This window comes from Pollicipes pollicipes, unplaced genomic scaffold (genome assembly GCF_011947565.3).
Source record: "Pollicipes pollicipes isolate AB1234 unplaced genomic scaffold, Ppol_2.1 Scaffold_3087;HRSCAF=3621_pilon_pilon_pilon, whole genome shotgun sequence".
NCBI classification, from domain to species: Eukaryota; Metazoa; Arthropoda; class Thecostraca; order Pollicipedomorpha; family Pollicipedidae; genus Pollicipes; species Pollicipes pollicipes.
In genome coordinates this window covers 35,793,444-35,814,226 of record NW_023596225.1, presented here as the reverse complement: position 1 = coordinate 35,814,226, position 20,783 = coordinate 35,793,444, and the positions used below count along the sequence as shown (strand labels likewise).

Below are 20,783 nucleotides of genomic sequence, written 5' to 3'. Positions count from 1 at the left end.
AATTCGATTCACATCAGCGCTTATTGGAATGCGAGCTGGATTTGGGCTTGAGTTGAATATCGCGTGGTTTGCGAAAACCTTGATGCCAATTATTGCTACCTACCACATGTGCTCAGAGTTGAAAAAGTTGTTTCAAGTATTTCATAATAATCCGACTGTATCGGTCGGCCGTTCATGCCTCATCAGCTTGATACACATTCAGGATATTTATGTTGGAGAATATGTCTGGTGATTCATAACCGTAATCGAATGGCTCTCTTTCAACCAAAGGATGTCTCAACCCCCTGGGTATGTCGTGACTGCTCCATGACACACACACACTTGCATAACTGTTGTCTGTTCGGAGCTCCTAGACATTATCGTGCATTTAAGGGAGTGTTCCAGATTTGTATGGGGTTTTGAACGCAGATAACAATTTTAAGATCAACCAGTGCGGTTCAGAGCGCCGCCCTTTGTAAGACTCCGATTTCTGAGCTCGACGCCCACGAACTGGTACTTACATTTCGTGCGGGCTATTTTGAGGCTACCCAGATATGCATGACGCCACAGAAAAATCACGAGAATACTGCCATCATGTTGGCCATGCAATGGTCAAGGCAAACAAATATATGGTCCTCCATTCATTCGTGTTTGGCTACATCAACGCGATTTATGGCATCGACGGGCCTCAGCTGGCTCTCACTGCTTTGCAATGCGTTCAGTGCAACTTGAGAACATGAATCACGTTTTGTGCTCCATCATGCAGGAATTTGGGCAGTGACACGAGGTATGACGGAAATAAGGCTGGGCATCGAAAAACTTAAGAATAGCGAATATGTGAATGCCAAGGAAAAATGTAACATCGCAGACATACATGCAGGAACAGTACAAGAAATGACCAGAACACGCGTACATAACGATATTTCGTTTCTATAAATAGCGCAACGAAGTAAACCAGCCCGTCCGCTACGGTGGCAACTTCGCTTGTCTGGTTTGGAAGTGCTGACGTTACACAAGTGTTCGATGACGCAATCCGGCGATGACGTATTCAAGAACAGATTCGCTAAAAAAATGTGTTAGCTAGTGCACGTTTTCTGCACTTCTAAGCACACCACTAGTTATAAGTGATCTTATTTCACCATATCTGGTGCTTACTTAAATATCTTCAGATCTATAACAATCCTTTTAAAATGTCACACATTACGGCATGCTGTTTCTCTACGTTTGAACTCAGACAATATGGAAACATGAACACTGCTTTTTTGTGAAGACTGCTCTCATACATCGCACCTCTCGGTGTTTTAATCTGGTTAAAAGCGGAAAAGGAGGCACGATTGATCACCCTCCCGGGAGATGAATCCTCTACATCAGGCGCAAAGGAGGACTCTCTCAAGAGGCTCCCGCACGTCGAGCAGGTCTTTGGCCGTTCTTCATTTCCTCATCCAAACTGAACCATTCTGGGGATTTGGGAGGCTTGACTGTCCCGCATAGTAATTTGTAACCTAGCATTGCATCGTGTATATTACGGTAAAATTCTCAAGGTCTGTGACTAGCTGCATGCTGATTATTCGAGAAGCAGCTATCAGCTTTATACACACCTCACACCCACGCATGCACGCACGCACGCACGCTTTGATATATATATATATATATATATATATATATATATATATATATATACATATGCGTATATGTTCTTATATATATATATATATATATATATATATATATGTATATATGTATGTATGTGTGTATGTATAGGAAGAGCTTCATAAATTTTCATAGCTCCTAAACTACAGATTACTTAGCCCTTATCCGCGCTTTGGGAATATTTACTCCCCATTCCAAAACCACCAACCAGAAATCCAACGCTGGATGCACAGCACCTAAAAAAACTGACGATAAGCTACGTTCTTAAAGCCAGTCAGTTTCTCACGACACGAATACAGGCAACGGCAGCCCGCACCTTAGCACCGAAACCAATTCATTACCGCGTGGCGAGCATTCGAGCCCATTATGGCGTGACGCTTTAAATGCCGCGTACCAGACTGATCACGTTCGTCGGAATGTGCCGTGGCCAGCGACGATTCTTACAACCAGTAACAAGCCTAGCTTTTTGCATTTTATACTTTGTAGTGTATGAAGTGAATCTTGGCTAAAACAATCTATGAAAAACACATTCTGAGGGGCGTTGGAAGAGCACTGTGGCACTACTGACCTGTGACGTTAGCGCTTGTATAGTATAATCTGTGGTATATTTCTGGCACGGTCTAAAAATATATATTGGTTAAAGCTTCTACGTTTGGTAACACCTTGTGGCTCAACTTGAGCATACAATGCAACGTCAGTGCCTCGTCATGTGCTCTGCGCAAGCTCACAAGCTGAGGCTGCTTCTTCCGAAAGAGCCACGGCCACACTAAACAACGAGTGATTCTTCAGCATATATATATATATATATATATATATATATATATATATATATATATGCATATGACGAAGCGTGCGTGCGTGCGTGCGTGCGTGCGTGCGTGCGTAGTGCGGGGGTGGGTGTGGGTGTGGGCGCGCGCGCGCGCGCGCGTGGGTACTTCGGGATTGTTGGTTGTACTCCACGGGATATTGACGTGCAGGGGGTCGCACGTCATGCTGGCACCATATGTTCTTCTTTTGGCCATCGGTGTCTTGCTTCAGCGACTCCCAGAAACGTTGCAGCATGCAGCATGTATAACCTGTTGTTTATCGTGGTCGTGGAGCTTCTGGAAGAAGGAGCCTCAGCTTTTGGGCCTGCGTAGAGCACATGACGAAGCATTTGCGTTGTGTACAAATATGTACATATAAATAAATGCATATATATAAACGGCATATATATATATATATATATATATATATATATATATGTCGCCAACTGACGACGTGACCTTGCATGGCGTACATCTCACACAAGCCAGAATCAACAGTGGTGGCTTTAAAACAACGCTAAGCGTACAGGAGAGCATTGAACGGCGAGTTTGGGTACCCGTCGGCTGTAGACATTCATCTGGCCTGCTTGATGGGCTTGCCATTCCCTTGAGCATGTCGGGTCGTCGCCCGCTGCATTCATCAGCGGCAGTGTTGTAATATATCAGACCGCCGCGCCGTTGGATCGTTGAGAGGTGAGCACGTCTACCCATACCCTCAAGCAGTGGGCAGGGCGCTGCCGTCTTTTTGCTGCTCGAGAGGTGACTGAGACGACTTCGTGTGGCTGGTGGGGCCTAAAACAAGACGTTTTAGTTACGGCACGTTTGAGTGCAATTTAATGGTGCGTTGGACAATTAGAGCCTCTCTTAACGTTGGGTTAGGGTCAGGATCGTCCGGAGATGAACTAGAGCTAGGTGTTGAATTTACCGCGGTGCCCGCCATTCCTGCCAAGGTGAGAAGCAGACGACGCCATATAGCCTTAGCAGCTGAATGCGTCATGAAGCCTCAATGCCACACTGTCCCTAGATGGCTCGAGCCGCAAAAGGTAGGGCGCGCAATAGGGCCACAAAAAAGGTTATCTATGTGAAGGTGCGTGCGTCATTGGAGCCTTACCACGTACTCAGCTACTGAAGGTCACATGGCGTCGCATGACTTCCACCCTGGCAAGAGGAGCGGGCATCGCGAGCAATCGAACACCGCATCTCTGGTTCTCTAGACGTGCAGCTTAACCATGACTCCATTTGTACCCTGTATACGAGAATGCACGTATGTTTCTTAACATAATTTGCCATAATGTGCCAGATATTTTGGTAACATTGCGACCTTTCTGCTCGCATGCTTTCATCTTACTGGGAAAAGGAAATTGACGGCACTCCCCTCCCGAGCTTGTACGCGTTAATGTGTTATATACCTACAACTTCTGATAATACAAATGCGTTACAGCAGCATGGGCTTTCCCTGGTGATCTTGCTTGGAGCGGTAGTCTTCGATGCATTGCGTCCCATTGCACTCATCAAGTCAACAATGCCTGCAACTTTTCCTCACTTTCCTCGCATTCAACGAGTAAGCCACCGATCCATCGGCCACGGGGCTACCACGCATCACTGCAGCTTCTGCGAGCTGTCCATGACGTCCCATAGCGTCACAGTTGTCGGTGACGTCATGCTTTGATGTGTCCGTTTCGTGGCAGTACACGTGACTTGTCGCCATTAAATCGTTTTGCCACCCAAGCCGCCAGTATGACGTCACTCCTGGTGTCATTAGCCAGCTGGCCGCGATTCAAGCGTCACTCACTCATAGTCACATGACCATCCACGGAACCGATTTGCGCCGATCTAAATACCCCGAGCGCGCACTTTCAGCATGGTTTCTCCCAAATTAGATTTCTCCGAAGCTACTCAAAGCGCGCAGAATGCAATGCTGACCCCGACCACGTTCCCAACCCGCGCCTCCAGCCTCATCCGCCGCCGCCGCCAGAAGCTGCACATTCCGCGCTGCCGGCGCGCCGCCGCCGTCGCTAGTCCTCGCAGACACGATAAATCAGCAAAGTGTCCCCGCGCCGACGGCAGTGGCGGGTACAACCCGGAAACGCTATCCCGTGCAGCGAGCTCACGGGAACACGCTGGACCGCGTTCCTTCGGCTGTCCCTGACCGCCGGCGGAAAGGACGCCGCCGTTAACGCTGCGAGCCATGGAGCCATGGAACCGGGGAGGGTGGGGTGTTCGAGTAGTGTACGGCGCGTGTCAGGTGTATATAACGTACATTTGCGTGCCATAACTGTGGCAGCAGCTTTCGTATACTGTCACACTCCTGCGCTGACACGTGCCTAGATCCCCGAAAGGCGTCGAAGATCCAAGGAAGATCTTTAGACAAGATATCAAAAATATCCCAGATTTTGGAAGATCCCGTCGATAGAATTTCAAAAAAATGATCTAGGGTCTCAGGAGCGTTTCGACAATTTAACAAAAACAAATCCTAGATTTTAGAAGACCCCTCAAAAACGTCTTTAAACAAGATACAAGATTCTAGAAGATCCGTCAGCAACAGTTTCGGCAAAATTGAACACGTCCAGTGTTCCAGAATATCGCAGATCCTGTATCCCAGAAGATATTTCCGACATATCTATGTCATGGCAAGTTTTAGATTCAGAAAATTTTGACATCCTGGCACAACATTCGGCATAATTTACTTCATCATTATGGGTAGAGAATGTGGTGTGACAGGTGTGGCAGTGGAGCCTTCAGCCAACCTTCAGAGCCAAAGCAACTGCCGAGATGTGTTGAGGACGGTTTGTAAAGATTGATGCCCACAAACTATGTTATTACATGGTTTGTGGTGCACCATTATCAGTGGTGCAATGATGCAATCGTGCAAAATTATGTTATGATGCACGATTAAAGATTAAGTATGTATGAGACTGCCACATGATATTCCTGTGGCTAGAATAATTTAGTGTGCAGTATAATAGTAACGAGTTTTTAAGTGATGCTGTTAAACTCAGGTTTGGGAATTGCAAAAGTTCAGAGAACATGTTGGTCCTTGAATAACTTAAAAGTTCTTTATACTGCATGATACACATTCAAAATAGCCAAAGCAAATGACAGCTTAAGCTGACAAACAGGATGTAGATTTGTACCTTTTTATAGCAGTTATGAACTGGACTTGATCACAATTTTTCGGCAATTAACACAGCAACTCAAGTTGAGATTTGGTGTGATGCATTGATGGTGTATGACCATCTGATACCAGACAATTAGGAAACAGGGAAGCTGCTTACCTTTGGGCATTGCGGAACCACAACTAGTTAACTGCATATAAGTTATGGGCTTGGGCTATTATGTTTCTGAGCTACCTGCATTTAGGGTTTAAGCAAACTGGCCGTGGTGCTTGTTCTCGGTAACTTGTGGATGTTACTAGTAATAAAAATTAGCGTGCTGTTATTCAAGCTGAAAAAGAGTGAGCTGCTGTGTGTGATCACTGGAAGTCACTTCGTCGGCGGCCCGCAGCGGCCATCAAACAGGCGACAGAGAAGCCAACCGCCACACGCCTCGGGCCATCCCCCACGATTTTAATGGACGCAATATCGTGCCGCATGACTCATATGGATCGTGCATCCAGCGTCATCACGGCCGACGTCGTCGCGGCTGTCGCCACTGTAATGCCGCCGTCGTCGCCGGCAACGATGCGGTCCCCGTTGCTGTTGTTTCGGCCGCTGCTGGGATTCTGTGGGCCACTGCCGAGCGGTCGGAAGGATAGGAGAGACCGGTGGCTGCCCCAGCACGTGCGCCTGTGGGGCAGGCGAACGAAGCTGTCTTACCCCCAACCTGACGCCCATGACGTCCCCGCCCCCGCGACGAGTCCTACAGACCTGCCTGGAACTGGAGTGTTCCTCATTTGAAGATATTTAAGCTGACATCAGATATGATATAAGCTCACTTATAACTATGGGTATACTTGTAAGTTTAAAAGCCTGCTCTAGACAATACATTTGGTTTCTATTTCGTAAATGTACTATTCAAGACGTCATCGTAGTTTGCGTAACATTGATTGAGAGCGAATTAATGGCGTTATATCTGGAAATTGTGCTCACGAACGACTCGACAATTAGATTCCTGTTGACCCTCGATCGCCGCACGGCAAATTAAGTGACCAGATGTAAGTGCCGTTATCATGGCGTCCTGCATGCAGGGGTGGTAAAAGTGTATTTTTTTTCAGCCGACCGAACTTCTGCGGACAACATTGGCGCCAGTAGCGTAATGCGATACCATATAGCAACAAATGATAATGACGTTCATGCCCAGCAGCGTAATCAGAAATCGGCGTATCACCGAGAGCCTCTTTTATCAGCGCAACTTGCAGTACGATGCAAACAACCGAAATGTTTATTTGTACAATGTCCTTGAGCTAATGTAATTCAAATAACCGCTGCTGCGAAGAATGAAGGCACACCGACTCTGCACAATGGGACAGTCCAATCACGAAGGCTGTCTTCTTCTGACCTCGGGATTTGCCATGACCTCACGTTTAAGCTTAACCTTCGGCTGAATTGCCTATTCTCAACCGCGAAAAAGTGGCGAAAGATTTTGACAGCCAGTGCAGCTAAGTACATGAAAAATTCCAACTGGTGGCAGGTAACTCTTACAGATGACGTCAAACAGCCAGGCCTCCTCAAGGCCATGTCTCCTGATGGCAACCATGTGTGCGTATCGAGCCCCACCGCAGCCATCATTATACTCGCCACCATACCTTAGGCATGCTTCAAGCCTGGTGCGATGTGTTATCTAGTGGACACCATTTGATGCGCCACAGCCACTGGTATATACAGGTTAAAGCTGGGCCTCTATGCTGCCTGGAAAGCAAGGAGAAATATATTGGGTGCCGGGATGGACTCAGGCTGAGGTGGTGACTGCGCAAATGCTGGGTGTAAGGTAGTGGGGGGGGGGGGGGGGGGGGGGGAGGGGGAGGCTGTGCTGGAAGAGGAATGCATCGGGGTCACGGGTATATGGGATCACAGAACTATTTGTCCCCAAAAATGGCGGTTGTTTCATATTCTTTTCACGCTGAGCATAACAAAGAACAAACAAAAAACAACACAAGCAACAACAAAAAAACAGTTATTCATGACCGCAGCCCAACTTAAGAAGGCTGTTACATGTCTTGACGAACCAAGGATAACAGAAACTTCGGGCTCAATATTAATGAATTTCCGCCGTTTGAGTCATGAAATGACATGTGTTTCCAACAGCACAACACAAACCAGCTATCGCCGATCCTGGCCGTCTTTATTACGCTTTGCATACAGAAGCGCAACAGTTCGTTTGTTGATTTGGACGCACCGAAGGCGCGAAATTGTTGGTATTTGTTGAACTCAGGCGTCTGCCCATATTTGAACCATAACCTGAGGATGCTGTTCAATTTCACGTAAATAAAGCTGCACATCAATTCGTGACTGAAAATTGGTGTGCACCGCTCCTTTGAACCGCGCTCCAACATGTTTTCGGCGCAGAATGTGTTCAGGTTTTGCTTAATGCGTAATTACCAGCAGCACCGTTTTAAACAGTACAATGAAATCCACGCTATTGAAAGATAATTTGATCGTCATTGTCAATACTAAAGCTTTTCGAGAAGGGCATTAGCCAGAACTATCACTGACTGCACCCTGATTTTACTGGCCGATCCAGGACTCGAGTCTTTCGGTACACTTTCACGCAGGCGGAAACTCCTTAACAGGGTTGCGTATCAGATAGAATTGTTTTTAAGAGCGACTGCAGTGCTCCATGGTAACTAGGTGACATTTGAGAGGGCAAAACATGCCCTGTGCAGCTAAATGACCATGAGTACACGAGGGTCATGATGGTATAATAGGCTTTGAGCCCCTGAGGTCCTGAGCTCATTTTTATAGGTGAAAATGAGGTTTCATTTTGCAATGATACAGCCCCATACAGCGCATTAACTTGGCAGTGGCACAAAAGCTGCGGCATACAAGGCATGTAACTAGTTTGCAAATAAGGTAGTTGTTCCCAAAAGAGAAGGTAAAGAGCTCAGTAGTAGTCATTCGTTCTATGTTGAGGTACATTCTTCATAATATTGGCGATGATGATTGGGCTTTTAGGGCGCACCGATACCTAACTTATGATTTATCATATGAGGATTGGGCTCATTTTGTCGTTGCAGTTACCGTTCCCAGTTATATATCGCAGAAAGCAGGATGGAGGTGCAGCAGCCAGCATACGCAATTTCAGGGAATGTCCCGCCTTTGGCGCATAGTTCAAAAGATTACTCTAGTGAAACTTCAGGGCCAATTACGTCTGATAACAGTTACTGCAGAGCGGTCAAGACATAATAAGGATATCAATTTTAATTATTTTAGTGCCCAGATTGCTTTGTCAACGCTTGGTGACAGCACTACGCTTCTTTCCGCCAGTCGCCACCACCGTCGTCATGACAACCGCTTGGCGCCTCTACTCCTACGAATGAAAGAACGTTTGTGATTCGGGCGGCATCGGCCTGTTACCGAAAAACGCATTGGTTAAAGTTTGAGCCAGCGCGTCACTGTAGAACATGTGATGCTCCTATTCCCAGAGCGAAAGCGCGCCCGAAAAAGTGTCTCTGAGGTAAACGCCGTATGATAGGTGAGAAACCAAAGCCATGGTATAACGTTTCGCTGAATTCGCTGGATAAAAGTTCATGTTTGCATGCATTTTTATCTCAACAGGGTGTTACAAGCTTTCGTAGCATTTATCACAAAAACGTTTTGACAAATAAAGGTAGTGCAAACATAACTAAATACACACGTTGGGAAACGCAGGGCAGATTAAATGTATAGCTTTCATAGTGGCAAGCAAGAAGTCCGATGAGATTTCTGCCGCAGGAGCGGTTTCTTTAAATTAAAATTATGAGTTATTCAGATGGAGTTCGAGAAAAGCGGTATTTCTGATCTAATCGTACCCGTCTGATTTAACGAGAGATTTTATGGAAAAAGTTAACAGGTTAAAAAGGTTAAAAAGGTGGGATGCTCCCTCAAATGAAGTTTCATGGATCACTGACAAAGCACAGGTCACATACTATTAGTTGTCGCCTACAATACTGAAAACTGATCTTGCACATTTGCACATGCAGTTGTGAAAAATAACATGAGCACCAATGAAGAGACAGAACGGTAATAAGGGGGTGAAAGGCATGACACTCATCATCACTGAAAAACAAAATGATAGCCCAGATTTTCTGATCAAACTCAGACAAACTTCTATGAATTTGACCTAAATCTAACAAAATGCTACTGGATCCCGTGTGAGGAATGCCACAGATATCAAGCATATGCCGTTAATATCTGTTGGAAACGTTGCACAGCCGGTTTGATGTCAGTTTCCATCGCAATTGTCGACGAGTAATGGACAAACGTCGCAGAATGCATTTACATAGGTAGGTAAGGCACAATCCTTGTATTTTGTAAAACTTGCCTGGGGTGCATTTACATAGATATATAAGTCTCAATCCTTGTATTTTGTGAAGCTTTTTTTGGAGAACACAACGCAACACGGGATGTCATGCTCATGTCGATGTTGGGATGCCGCGCCTGTAAGATGATAGTTTTTTTCAGTCATCAGCAGTGCGACGGTGGCTGTTAAGCGATCTGTTGTCGTATCGTGTGGCCAAACCGATCATTGGCCCGGTATATTAATGTGACCGTTAAACGCCTTATGTCTGTGAAAGTGATAAAGCACGAGTGCAGTATTAATATCCGCATGATTTGCGATGTGATTTGATCAAATTTCCGGTAGAAGAGCTGTGTCATCGCTCACCGTGGGGCAATCGATGGTTTGTTTCCTCCGATTATGCACGCACCGGGAGGTTTTGGACATTGTTGTAGGGGCCGATTATTGGTAGGTGAAATATGCGCAGGCGAGCGAGCGAGCGTGTATATGCGTGCATGTGACCGAGAGGAATGTCAGGGGAATCAGTGGAGAGTCAGTAAGGAGTATGTAACGGCACGAAGGCATCTATATGGGATATGTATTTTGTAGTGTCGTATTATTAGTATGTGATAGGTATCTGTAACGTACGGGGAATGTCAAAGTCAGAATATACGGGAATACCCCCGACATCATGAGGAAATTCAAAGGCATAACAAGGGTCTAATTTTTCACGGCTAGGAATCTTATCGGCATACTGGAAAAGTTCAAAGGTGAAGTTCAATGAGGCTCAAACTGTGGAATCAAGATAACCCTGCTATCCATTGTTCTAGCTTTCATATATATTGAACACACTTTGCACAACCATACGAATAGATCCTAGAAGATTAGTTTGTCTGAATTTGGATGAACGTTTAAACCCTTAGGGTCCCTTAAACCTGCAAACCTTTATGGTTTCCAGAAGATCCAGATGAAATCCAAAGTTTCCAGATGAAATCCAAAATTTCATAGGGTCCTGCTGCAAAATGAAAGATGTTCAGAATCTCAGACGATCTTTCGATTTTTTAAGCATCCCAGAAAATACCTCCAGCATTTTTAGTGTGAAAAATCCACGATCTCAGACGCAATTTCGGCATAATTTGGATATGAAACACTCAGCACAATTGCAAACAATACCCGACATCCCAAAGGTTCTTCCAACATGATTTCAAAACCAGATCTTGGGTCCCAGAATATACCGGATCTCGACGTTTAGGATCCTATCTTGGGATTTTGGGGGATCCTGCTACATGTCTGTTTCTGCGTCCATGGAATGTGGTGTTTCGACTGCTCACTGTTTTGTGTAAGTTTAGGACAATGTAGGCTGAACAGAACGATGACATGATAGGAGTGCGGTGAGTATGGCCCGTCGTGGTGTAAAGACCTGTGCAATCGACAGAAGCGACAAGGGTGTAAGTGCGGTAGATATAATGATGTTTGAAGGCCTCCATTACTCCGAACAACTTTTACGTGCGCTCGAGACATTTGATCCCTGGTCAGACCGTGGGCCTGAAGTCGCCAGAGCCTGAGTAAAGAAGTCATCCCACTTTTTTGTACGCTTCACCTTTTGTTACATCAAACGCATGCGCTTTGATCTTGAGAATGGGATCACTGGTTCAAACTTCGGCCAATGTGCTGCTCCATAACCGGCCTGACCTGCTGTGCCAATCACACACGTTCTTTCAATCGCACCAGCAGAGGTGCGCACGGTGGTTATAACGACGGCGGTCGTATATGCGGGGAAGAAGCGCGGTGCCGTTACAGGGCGTCGACAGCGTAACTTAGTCAAAAAATAACTAAAATTGGTACCCTGATAATACCTTGACGATGCTGCTGTAGTTGCGACTACCCAATGCTTTTTTATTCGCAGCTAGTCCTAAGCTTTCACTTAAGTGTTTTGATTTGTGTTTTTGGCGGTGACTTTTTTGACGGTGAAATACTTGCTTTTGTGTTTGTTTTGTGATTTGTCTTGTTTGTATGCCCCAAAGATGCCCCAAAGATGGGACGCCTTCTTTAGCGGCGGCTGGCGGTGAGCTTTTGAAATAATGCATTGTAAAGGCGGATGTGTTTGGGAATAGATGATGGGCAGTCATGCATCATGATTTGGTGGCCATGTGAGTTGTTGTTTTTTTTCTCATTAGTATGAATCTTTCCTGAGAAGTACGAAGTGCGCGGTTCTGCGAGATTATTAAGGCCTTTTTGTTCACTACAGCCGACTCGCAGATTTCAGTTGAATGCAAGCTTGGGTGGTTCTAGCAGTACGTCTGCAATGCTGCTCCTTCGTGAGTTGTTAAGTGCCTTCGCGAGAAGCATTAGGCATATAGATAAGACAGTATTAGTAGCCGTATTCCTAGTAAAATTAACAGGAGCATGGAGAGGTAAAGGTGACATTTCGGCTCCATGCGTGCATCGAAACGAATATCAGTAGCCAATTGACTACTGATATTCGTTTCGATAAAGGCATGGGGCCAAAATATCACTTCCATCTCCCCAATCTCCCGTTTATTGAACGAGAAACAAAGCTAGTAATACTGTCTCATCTATACGTTGTTCCTCTGCATTGATTCGGCGGTTCAACCTTCGCTCTCGGTCGGTTTGCTCCCGCTTGCCTACGGCGGCGCGGATCGCTGACAATCTGTTCCAACTATTTGAGCCAGATCATCTGTCAATATTGGCACAGGCGCCTTCTGAGATCACCTGGACCCAGACGGGTACTGGATGGATCGGCGAAGTGAGTATCTCATTTCCGATCATGCGCTTTAGCTGAGGTCGACCCGGTAGGCCTCAACCGCGAGCTTTGGCAAGCAGGTGCGTAGACAAGCCTATTTTAGCCGCTTTGATTCTTTGGTCTCCCCGCTCAATAGCAACAATCGATTATGTAGGTGTTCATTGCTTCTAATGTTGGTCGTGCTTGAAATAAAGGCAAAGCGGATATTGGCCACAATAGAAGCACTTTATGATCGGTTGATAATGGTGGCTTAGTATGAGCGACTTATCTGTTGCTTCTTTACTAAGATCTATTGTCATGTAATGCCATATCACGTAATGACATCGCGTTACTAGCATGCCTTCGCTTCGGATGATAATTTGTTTTAGAATCTTTTTATCCCAGTTTAGCGGTGGGCCTGCACTCAGGGAGCAAATATACAATGCATGCTTGCAGCAATCATGAAAACAAGAATGATGTGTTGGTCGCAGTGGATGACAATGTTGCAAAAATATACACAAATCAGGGTATAACACGAGCAGTATCGAATAAGTGTAGTGGGGTTCTAATATGACGTGCGGAATAGTGTAACTTGGAGTGCGTCCTCCAGCATTGGTGATGCGCTCAACCAGATGGCCAGGAATTCGTGTCAAGTTTAATTAACTTGGGCTGCAGATGCGGCGCGAAATATGTCGGAAATTATCTTAAACGTGGGGAAATGATAATTCATTCGCGGCGTGATTTATTCCCATATTATGAAGTGCCAATGTACTCATGTAAAATTCGACAAAGTGGAGGTGTGTATGAATCTAGCTGCCTTAACTTGGGGTGGCCTTCGCTCCTCCCCCCCCCCCCCCCCGTCTGCTTGGCATGCTACTGTTTTATGCCTTTATGTGAACAGCGCAGTTATACATAACTGGAAAAGGCACTTCACCACATGAGGGCAAACCTGAAGCAATGAGGTCATAAGTCGCGGCATGGTCACGGCTTAGTAAGCACCTGGATGAGCGGGGCTTATCCGGCGCGCCAGGCGGTTGAGAGACGGCGGGAAGCAATAGGCAGTTTTGTCGCAGAAAGTCTTGAAACGTTTACTGTTGCCAATGAGTGTAGAGTTTGGGGGTTGGTTGGAGGGAGGGTTGAGCACTAAATAAATCATGAATTTTACGGAAGTAAGGGACAAGCAAGAAGGTCCATGAGTATATCATGTCAACTACATTCAGGGATGCACATAGCCTATGTGCAGTTGATGTTTTCGCTCTCAACGCTTGAGCACGCTCGCCACGAATGAGACGCGCAAACTGGATGTCCTTGGGCATGATGGCCACCCGTTTGGCATGGATGACGCACAGGTTCGTGTCCTCAGGCATCCCGATCAGGTACGTCTTGCTGGCCTCCTGCAGAATCATGACAGCGCTGTTCTGGCAGCGCAGGTCCGTCTTGAAGTCCTGCGCAATCCCGCGCACCAGGCGCTGGAACGGCAGCTTGCGAATGAGCAGCTCCGTGCCCTTCTGGTAGCGAAGGATCTCGCGAAGAGCCGCCTTGCTCGGACTCTGGCACCAAGGCTTCTTGGCGCCGCCGGTCGCCGACACGCTCTTGCGATGCGCCTTCGTGACCAGCTGTTTGCGCGGCGCCTTGGCGCTGGTAGACTTGCATACGGTTCTTCATTGTGCACGGCGTTTTCAAATCGATTCACGGCAAATCCCATCTAAGCTACACGGAATTAGAAGCCGTTCAGTCTAGGGTTACCTAAGATTAAAAGTAATGTAAGGGCCAGTCCGGGCACCTATCCCCCGGGTCGTTGTCCTGTGCCCCTTTCCCTGGCACTAGAAATAAAAGAAATGTTTAACACATTTAAAACTTCAGGTCATTGGATGCTACCCAAGCGTGTGTGATAAAATGGGGGGGGGGGAGGCAGGGACAGCTGCCACACAATTAGGAGGAACTTTTAAGATCAACCCTCTCCCCACGCACTCATACACTCCATCTGAAATCTAGACAGAGGCTGGGAGCTGCACTGTATCACCCCCCCCCCCTCTGTGTTAGCGTGCTACTGCAATAAAATGTTGGCACGTGGATAAAGTTGTTATGCATCCAGCAATAGCGCAGACATTTATAAATCGAGGCTCACTTGTAAGCTAAAGCACGTTGCTGAATCGTGGACAATGCTTCCAGCGAATTCCGTTGACACCCAACAGTCCCCAGTGAACCATTTTACTCAGCTGACATTGTAATATCTTGTCAGCATGCTTCCGCGCACGCCTAGGATAGAACCAAAGCTCTACATAGGCACCCCGAAGCATGGCAAACACTGCAGATCCTGATAAATATCCAATTTCAGCCTGATATAGACTTAGCCATCGACCAACTGGGAACAAATAATGTAAGTTACGCAGCTGAAAAACATGCACCCAAGAACTATGGTTCTGAACAATTGTAACTTCAGACGGACGCATTCCAACAAAAGTACGGCGGTCCTGTTGAAAAAAACGTTGAACAAGTGGGCTTGGAAGTCCACCTGATCTTGGAAGTCCCACCAAGAAACATTTACAATTATGGCTCACACTGCCTGTAACTGTACAAAATGGTGTGCACTGACAATTTAGCTGTGACTTCTCTGAAACCAATTACGTTCTTTTTTTAATGAAGCAAGATCCACTGTGTATGGCTGGCAGCGCTTAAGCTGTAAGGTCATCTCTCTAAAATCGACCGACTGCATCGTCAGCTCTCCACACTAATCAAACGCCCGAAAATCGGTTACCGTCCCAATTAGTAGTTTTAATTCAGCGCAGTGCAGCCGGAGCTGGATCAGATTGGTTTCAGTGACGGTGTAATGAGGTCATCGATTTTCTTGGCGTTATGCGTCCCACTAGGAACTGGCCCGGGTTCAACCGAATTCGCGCCAGCGGAATTCTAGCTGTCTGGAAGGTTAGGCACCGCTGTGACATGTTTGCGCATGCGCGCTCGGTTGTCGGCAACGGCACTGCGGGCTGACTATGACTTCAACGCGCTCTGCAACGACCAGGGCCCACTGGATGGGATAGGGGCCGGGTGGGAGGGAGGTGCCAGCACCTGCAAATGCTTTATGATGCGTAATACATGGTTACTGCGTGTTTTTTAGATACTAGTAGTTCGAACTAAGCTGTAAGTGTGTTCGTGGATTCATCGGGATAAATAAATACATAATGATAATTCTGAAGCTAGGAGTCCATCACGGAATCTCGTCATTCTAGAGAGATTGATTCCAGAAAATGCATCGACCCGAAGATGGCCGGTTATTTTGGGGACCTCGATATGCTGAGGCTGCGTGCCATTACGAGAACTCGGTTATTTCCAGGCCTCCTGGTCGGCATGCGGCGCCTGGCTCTGGCCGGTGATCCCTGTCAGTGGGGACCAACGTCCGTCAGTCAGCCGGGGATCAGGTGGTCGGACTGTGCTAAACGCCCGCCCCATTCACTGGCGGAACGGCCGACCCAAACACGACCACAGTAATAAATGGCCTAATTAGACACCAATGCGGCGACCAAATGAACGGGTGGATTAGAGCGGGCCGCGTGGCCAACGGGCGCCAGATTCGCCGCCGCCGCGCCGAGCGCCGCGCCGAACCGAAATTGCCCGGAACGTCCTCGTAAAGCGGCCGGCCGGTCGCCTACTGGTGACCGCAAATTAGATTGGCCGGACTGCGTGGCCAGGCTTGGCGGGCGGCGGCGATAGTGCCGCCGCAAGGGCAGCGGACCGTCTCTGTGAGGTCAACCGACCGCCCCCGTCGCCGTGGGGTCACTGAACCGCCTCTGTGGGGTCACCGGACAGCCTCCGTGAGGTCACCGGACCGCCTCCGTGACGTCACCAGACCACCCCCTTCGGGATCACCGGACCGCCTGCGTGAGGTCACCAGACCAACCCCTTTGGGATCAACGGGCCGTCTCCACGAGGCCATCGAACCGCAGCCGCAGCCGCGGGGTCACTGGAGCGCCTCTGTGGGGTCACCGGACCGCCCCCACGAGATCACCGCACCGCCGCCGCGAGGTCATTGGACTTCCTCCGCGTGGTTACCGGAACCGTCGCCGTGTCCATCGGCCGCGTGCATCACCCACCTTCGCCGCGGGTCGCGCCAACCCGCCGTCAAGTCGCGTGGCGTCGGCAGCGGCGGCGTGGTGCGATGAACAGCTCAACCGTTGACCCGAGATGACCTGACAACACCGCCGATCAGCGCCGCGGCCTTTGGAGAGCGTCTTTCGAGGCAGGCCATCGCAGAAAATGACGAGAGAACTGCGCTTTTCATCTCGAGTAGGCCGTCTGACCTCGACGCTGGACTTCTGCTTGCCTCGTCGCTGGGCTCGGTGGCGCCGATGGTCACTGCCCTTTCGGAACGTTCGTTTTCTAATAGAACTCGTGCTGACGAAAAACCGCTGATCTCATTCAACGTGGCAGCACACGGTTCATTCCGTGTTGCGGGGTTTCCAGCCCTGCTCATTTCATATTGCGTCATACTGCTTGTATCGACGCATGCTGTGCCGCAGTGTTGGGGTCGTTGACCCCACGCTGTGTCGCAGCACCTGCCTCGTCCCCTTTTCGCCCCTTACTGTGTCGCAGCGGTTCTTTCCTCGGATGCCCCATGTTGTATCGCAGTAGCTCTGTCTCGATGTAATCCGGGTTTGAGTGACCACGGTCTCAGTCGTTGACGATAAGAAGGGATCTGGGTGATCACAGCTTCAGTCTTCGGTGGAAGAGAGCGGTCTGAGCGATCAGACTGCCCCTACAATTTCAGTCGTCGGTGATAAAGAGCAGTTTGGGTGATTATTTCCTTCACCCCGGTAGTGCTCACACAAGTTTCCTGGGGCGAGAACCCGGTGAGTTCGCACGGATGAAACTCCCGCTGATTTTCATCTGCTACCAAACGCCACCGACGCTGGCGAAGCTCATTCATGCAACAAACATACCTTTATGACGAATCAGAATAGGGTAGTGGAGGCGCAACGATTCTGACCATCACATAAGGGGCGTTATGGCTTGATTGGTGATGCTTGCAGGTAGTGTTTTTCTTTATGATCTTATTTCCTCGGCACATTTGAACGAGATCAACGTGAAATCACAGGGCAGTCAGGAAATTCAAGACTTCTCAGTGTCAGTCTTGAAAAACTAAACTAAGACGATAAACAGTCCTTTACATTTGTAACAGTTCTTATTTGCGCGACCTAAATTATGGTAAAATTGGAATTATTCACCAGAAATAAAACAACGCCTGAGGTCCTGTGCAGCAGTTTTCTAACAAAATTGTCCCGCGGGCTGGGTCGCTTTTCAAAATTTTGGTGCGGGATGGGCACAGACTTTCCTACTCCCAAAAAATGGAAGAACTAGTTCCTGTACGCATTCCTCCTGGATCATCACTCGTTAAAAGTTGAATCATTGACAAAAAAGCAAAACTTAGTTTGCCATCAGGTCACGAACCTCGCTGGTTTACAATTTGTAATACGTTAACTGTAAGCGCTGTCACGTCCTACTACTACAGCAAGTTTCATATTTAGCAACTAACCCCCAAAAGCCTATGCGTGATGAAAGCTTTTTAGAGGCTGCTTTTCTTCGCCCTTTCGTTGTTCCTTGATTGAGGTGTTCTTTTGACCTTGGTCGCTGACCATGACAGATCAAAACTTCAGACATTACGAAAGGATGTAAAATTGATATCTAAACGTGTACAAAAAAACTTGGTGCTGCTTCGACCGTTTGTTATCAGTTGTGCTATACAAAAACGGAAGGGGAAGTTAACTGCCCCTTCCCGGCCTAGCGCGGGTTAAGATTTGAAACGTATTTGGGCCATGGCACGGGTTCTGCGCCCGGCCGGGGTCTGAGACAACCACGCCCGTCCGGGCGGGGAGTTGAGCCCCCCCCCCCCTCCGGGATCTCCAACTTCTAGATGTCGTATGAGAAAAGTAAAGATAAGGTCTTAAAGGTCTCGTCAAATCATGGAGAATGCACGCTACATTTTTTCACCTTAGGTTGAAGATTAAATCCCCAGAAGTCACAAAACATCAAAAAAACGGCCGTTCTGGTACATGCCGTTAAACCTATAATAACACGTCAAGATGGGAACTGACGGCAGAGAAGTAAACGTTAAGACTGTGAGGAGTCCATTTTGACCATTTCTGTTCCCCATACGGGTCAGGCCAGACCAGGTCACCGTTTGAAATTGGTATCCTACAGGTCAGTGTCTGTCAGTAGCCTAAAATTTTCTTCACAATGTACTTGTGACTATGTTTGTTTTACTAACTGCAGCCGTGTAACTCCAGTATTTCCGACACAAATACACCACTGAAGGGTAACCTGAAGGTCACGTAACTTCAGCTTAGGTCAAGTTTATAAACCATCCAAATGAAAAAAATGTTAATCGGCAGCCGAGTTTATGTGACCGGTACAATGCACTTCTGTGGTCATGACGCTCATAGTGTATTGTGCATCCACAGTTTGGGAACTTGTAACAAACTGAGCACAGGCACGTTGGTACATGAAATTATACGACTTTGGCTTCACAAACATGATAAGGAGGTGGTTGCACACGTCGCACTAGTTTATCTATTCTCTCCGCTGCGGGCAATATAAGTCATAAACCTTGTACGACCTCACATGAGCTTGCATGTCGTCACGCGGCCTACTGTGATCTCATTATGCATTGCAATGATATCACAACAAGTTTTCAGTGGAGTATTCAAATTCTGCGTCCAAAGGTACCTACTAAAACCCCTTATGTTGAGCTCAGTATGTATCTTGTAGCAGATTCCCGTAGAGGTAGGTTGTGACCGTGACCAAGGTTATGTGCTCTGTGGTCAAATAGTGCTTGTGGATGTGTTCTTTTCCTTGCATAAAAACACCAAAACTAAACGGAAATTCGTACAAATTTGCAAAAATTATGAAAAGTAGCAAAAATTGACCTGACTTCAGGTGACTGTTCTTGCACTTTTCCAAATAGGTACTTCTATGCCCTCTTTTTATGAAACGTTTGAACAATGGCAAATGACCCACAAAAGCTATTTGTGGTCAAAACATTTTAGATGTTGACCTCTTTGACCTGACCTAGGTAACTGATCCTAGGATATCAAGCCTTCAAATTCGCACAAAGGATGCCAACTTTATTAGTAAACAGATACTAAAATTTCATGTTGCTGCGAGCGTTCGTGCTCGACCTGTGCTCGAAAACCGCAAGAAGGGAAAGTCACTTCTCCTCCTTCCGGCAGCGCGCAGGTGAAAAGGTCGTCTGCATAAAGCTAAGGTTTGATTATGTCACCACTTTGTTTGGATGAAAGACGGGGAAATGCGGCTGATAAAGCTTCCATATTTGCACAAGCACAGTACTCCTGGTTTGTGGCCGGTTTGTTCTTCCCACCCATGTTCAAACTCTACTTTTATCACAGACGGCACCGACAAATTGCAAGTAATGCGCAGCATCCTTTCTTGTTCGCTTGCTGTAGAAAATAGAAAGAGAACAATTTTTCGTCCCATTTTTGCTTGTCGGAATGATAAATGTCCGGAAGTGTAAAGGAAATGGCAACGCCCAGTGAACTGAGGAAAGATAAGACCAAAACATCGTTTGAGATGGCAGCAACTGACGTCGAGACCTTGATCTTTATCTCAAGCAGCGGTGTTTTGCTTGTTAAGGCATTAGGGTAAACGAATACGGGCCCAAAATACCGGTCGGCAAATCGTAACTGATCTGATAAACATATAGACGCGACCGAGTAATGCCTATTCACTTGGATTCTGTAATTTGTTCCGCGTCCTTGCTTGCAGATTCCAAAAGGTGTCAAGGATGGTACTCAATCGCGTGCAGATACGTGTATCGATTGCAGGTACGTAACGTTACTGTTGCACGCCTACGGTATTCCACCATCACGCCATGTTGCGACGACATCTCGAAGACGCTCAAGTCCTAGCACCTCCTCCCAGAACCATTGACTTTACAGTCCCAGCGGGCCTGGAGGCACGCGGCAGCTCGGTGGTGGACATTTTTACATTTCGGCGCATGGCCGTGGCGTCTCGGAATTTTCGGCGCGCATTAGCTCGCTGCGCAATGCAATGACTGTCACGAGCGGCGGCAGGCCGTGACAAACGCGGCGGTCGTCGCCCTGTGACTGTCGCGAAGCTAATGTATCGGCCTGAACGTCGCAGACGCATGATGGGCGCATCCATTTGAAATTACCGAAACC

At 47.4% G+C, this 20,783-nt stretch overlaps 1 protein-coding gene across 1 annotated transcript; it reads right to left on the bottom strand.

Annotated features, from left to right (window-relative positions):
- Window positions 1–13,521: 13,521 nt before the first annotated feature.
- On the bottom strand, window positions 13,522–15,307 carry LOC119090076 (histone H3.3-like). The gene is made up of 3 exons (XM_037212871.1): window positions 15,303–15,307; window positions 13,855–14,250; window positions 13,522–13,540 (listed from the first exon to the last, which is right to left on the bottom strand). Exons 1-3 carry the CDS (start codon window positions 15,305–15,307, stop codon window positions 13,522–13,524), a joined length of 420 nt encoding a protein of 139 aa, XP_037068766.1.
- Window positions 15,308–20,783: the final 5,476 nt, after the last annotated feature.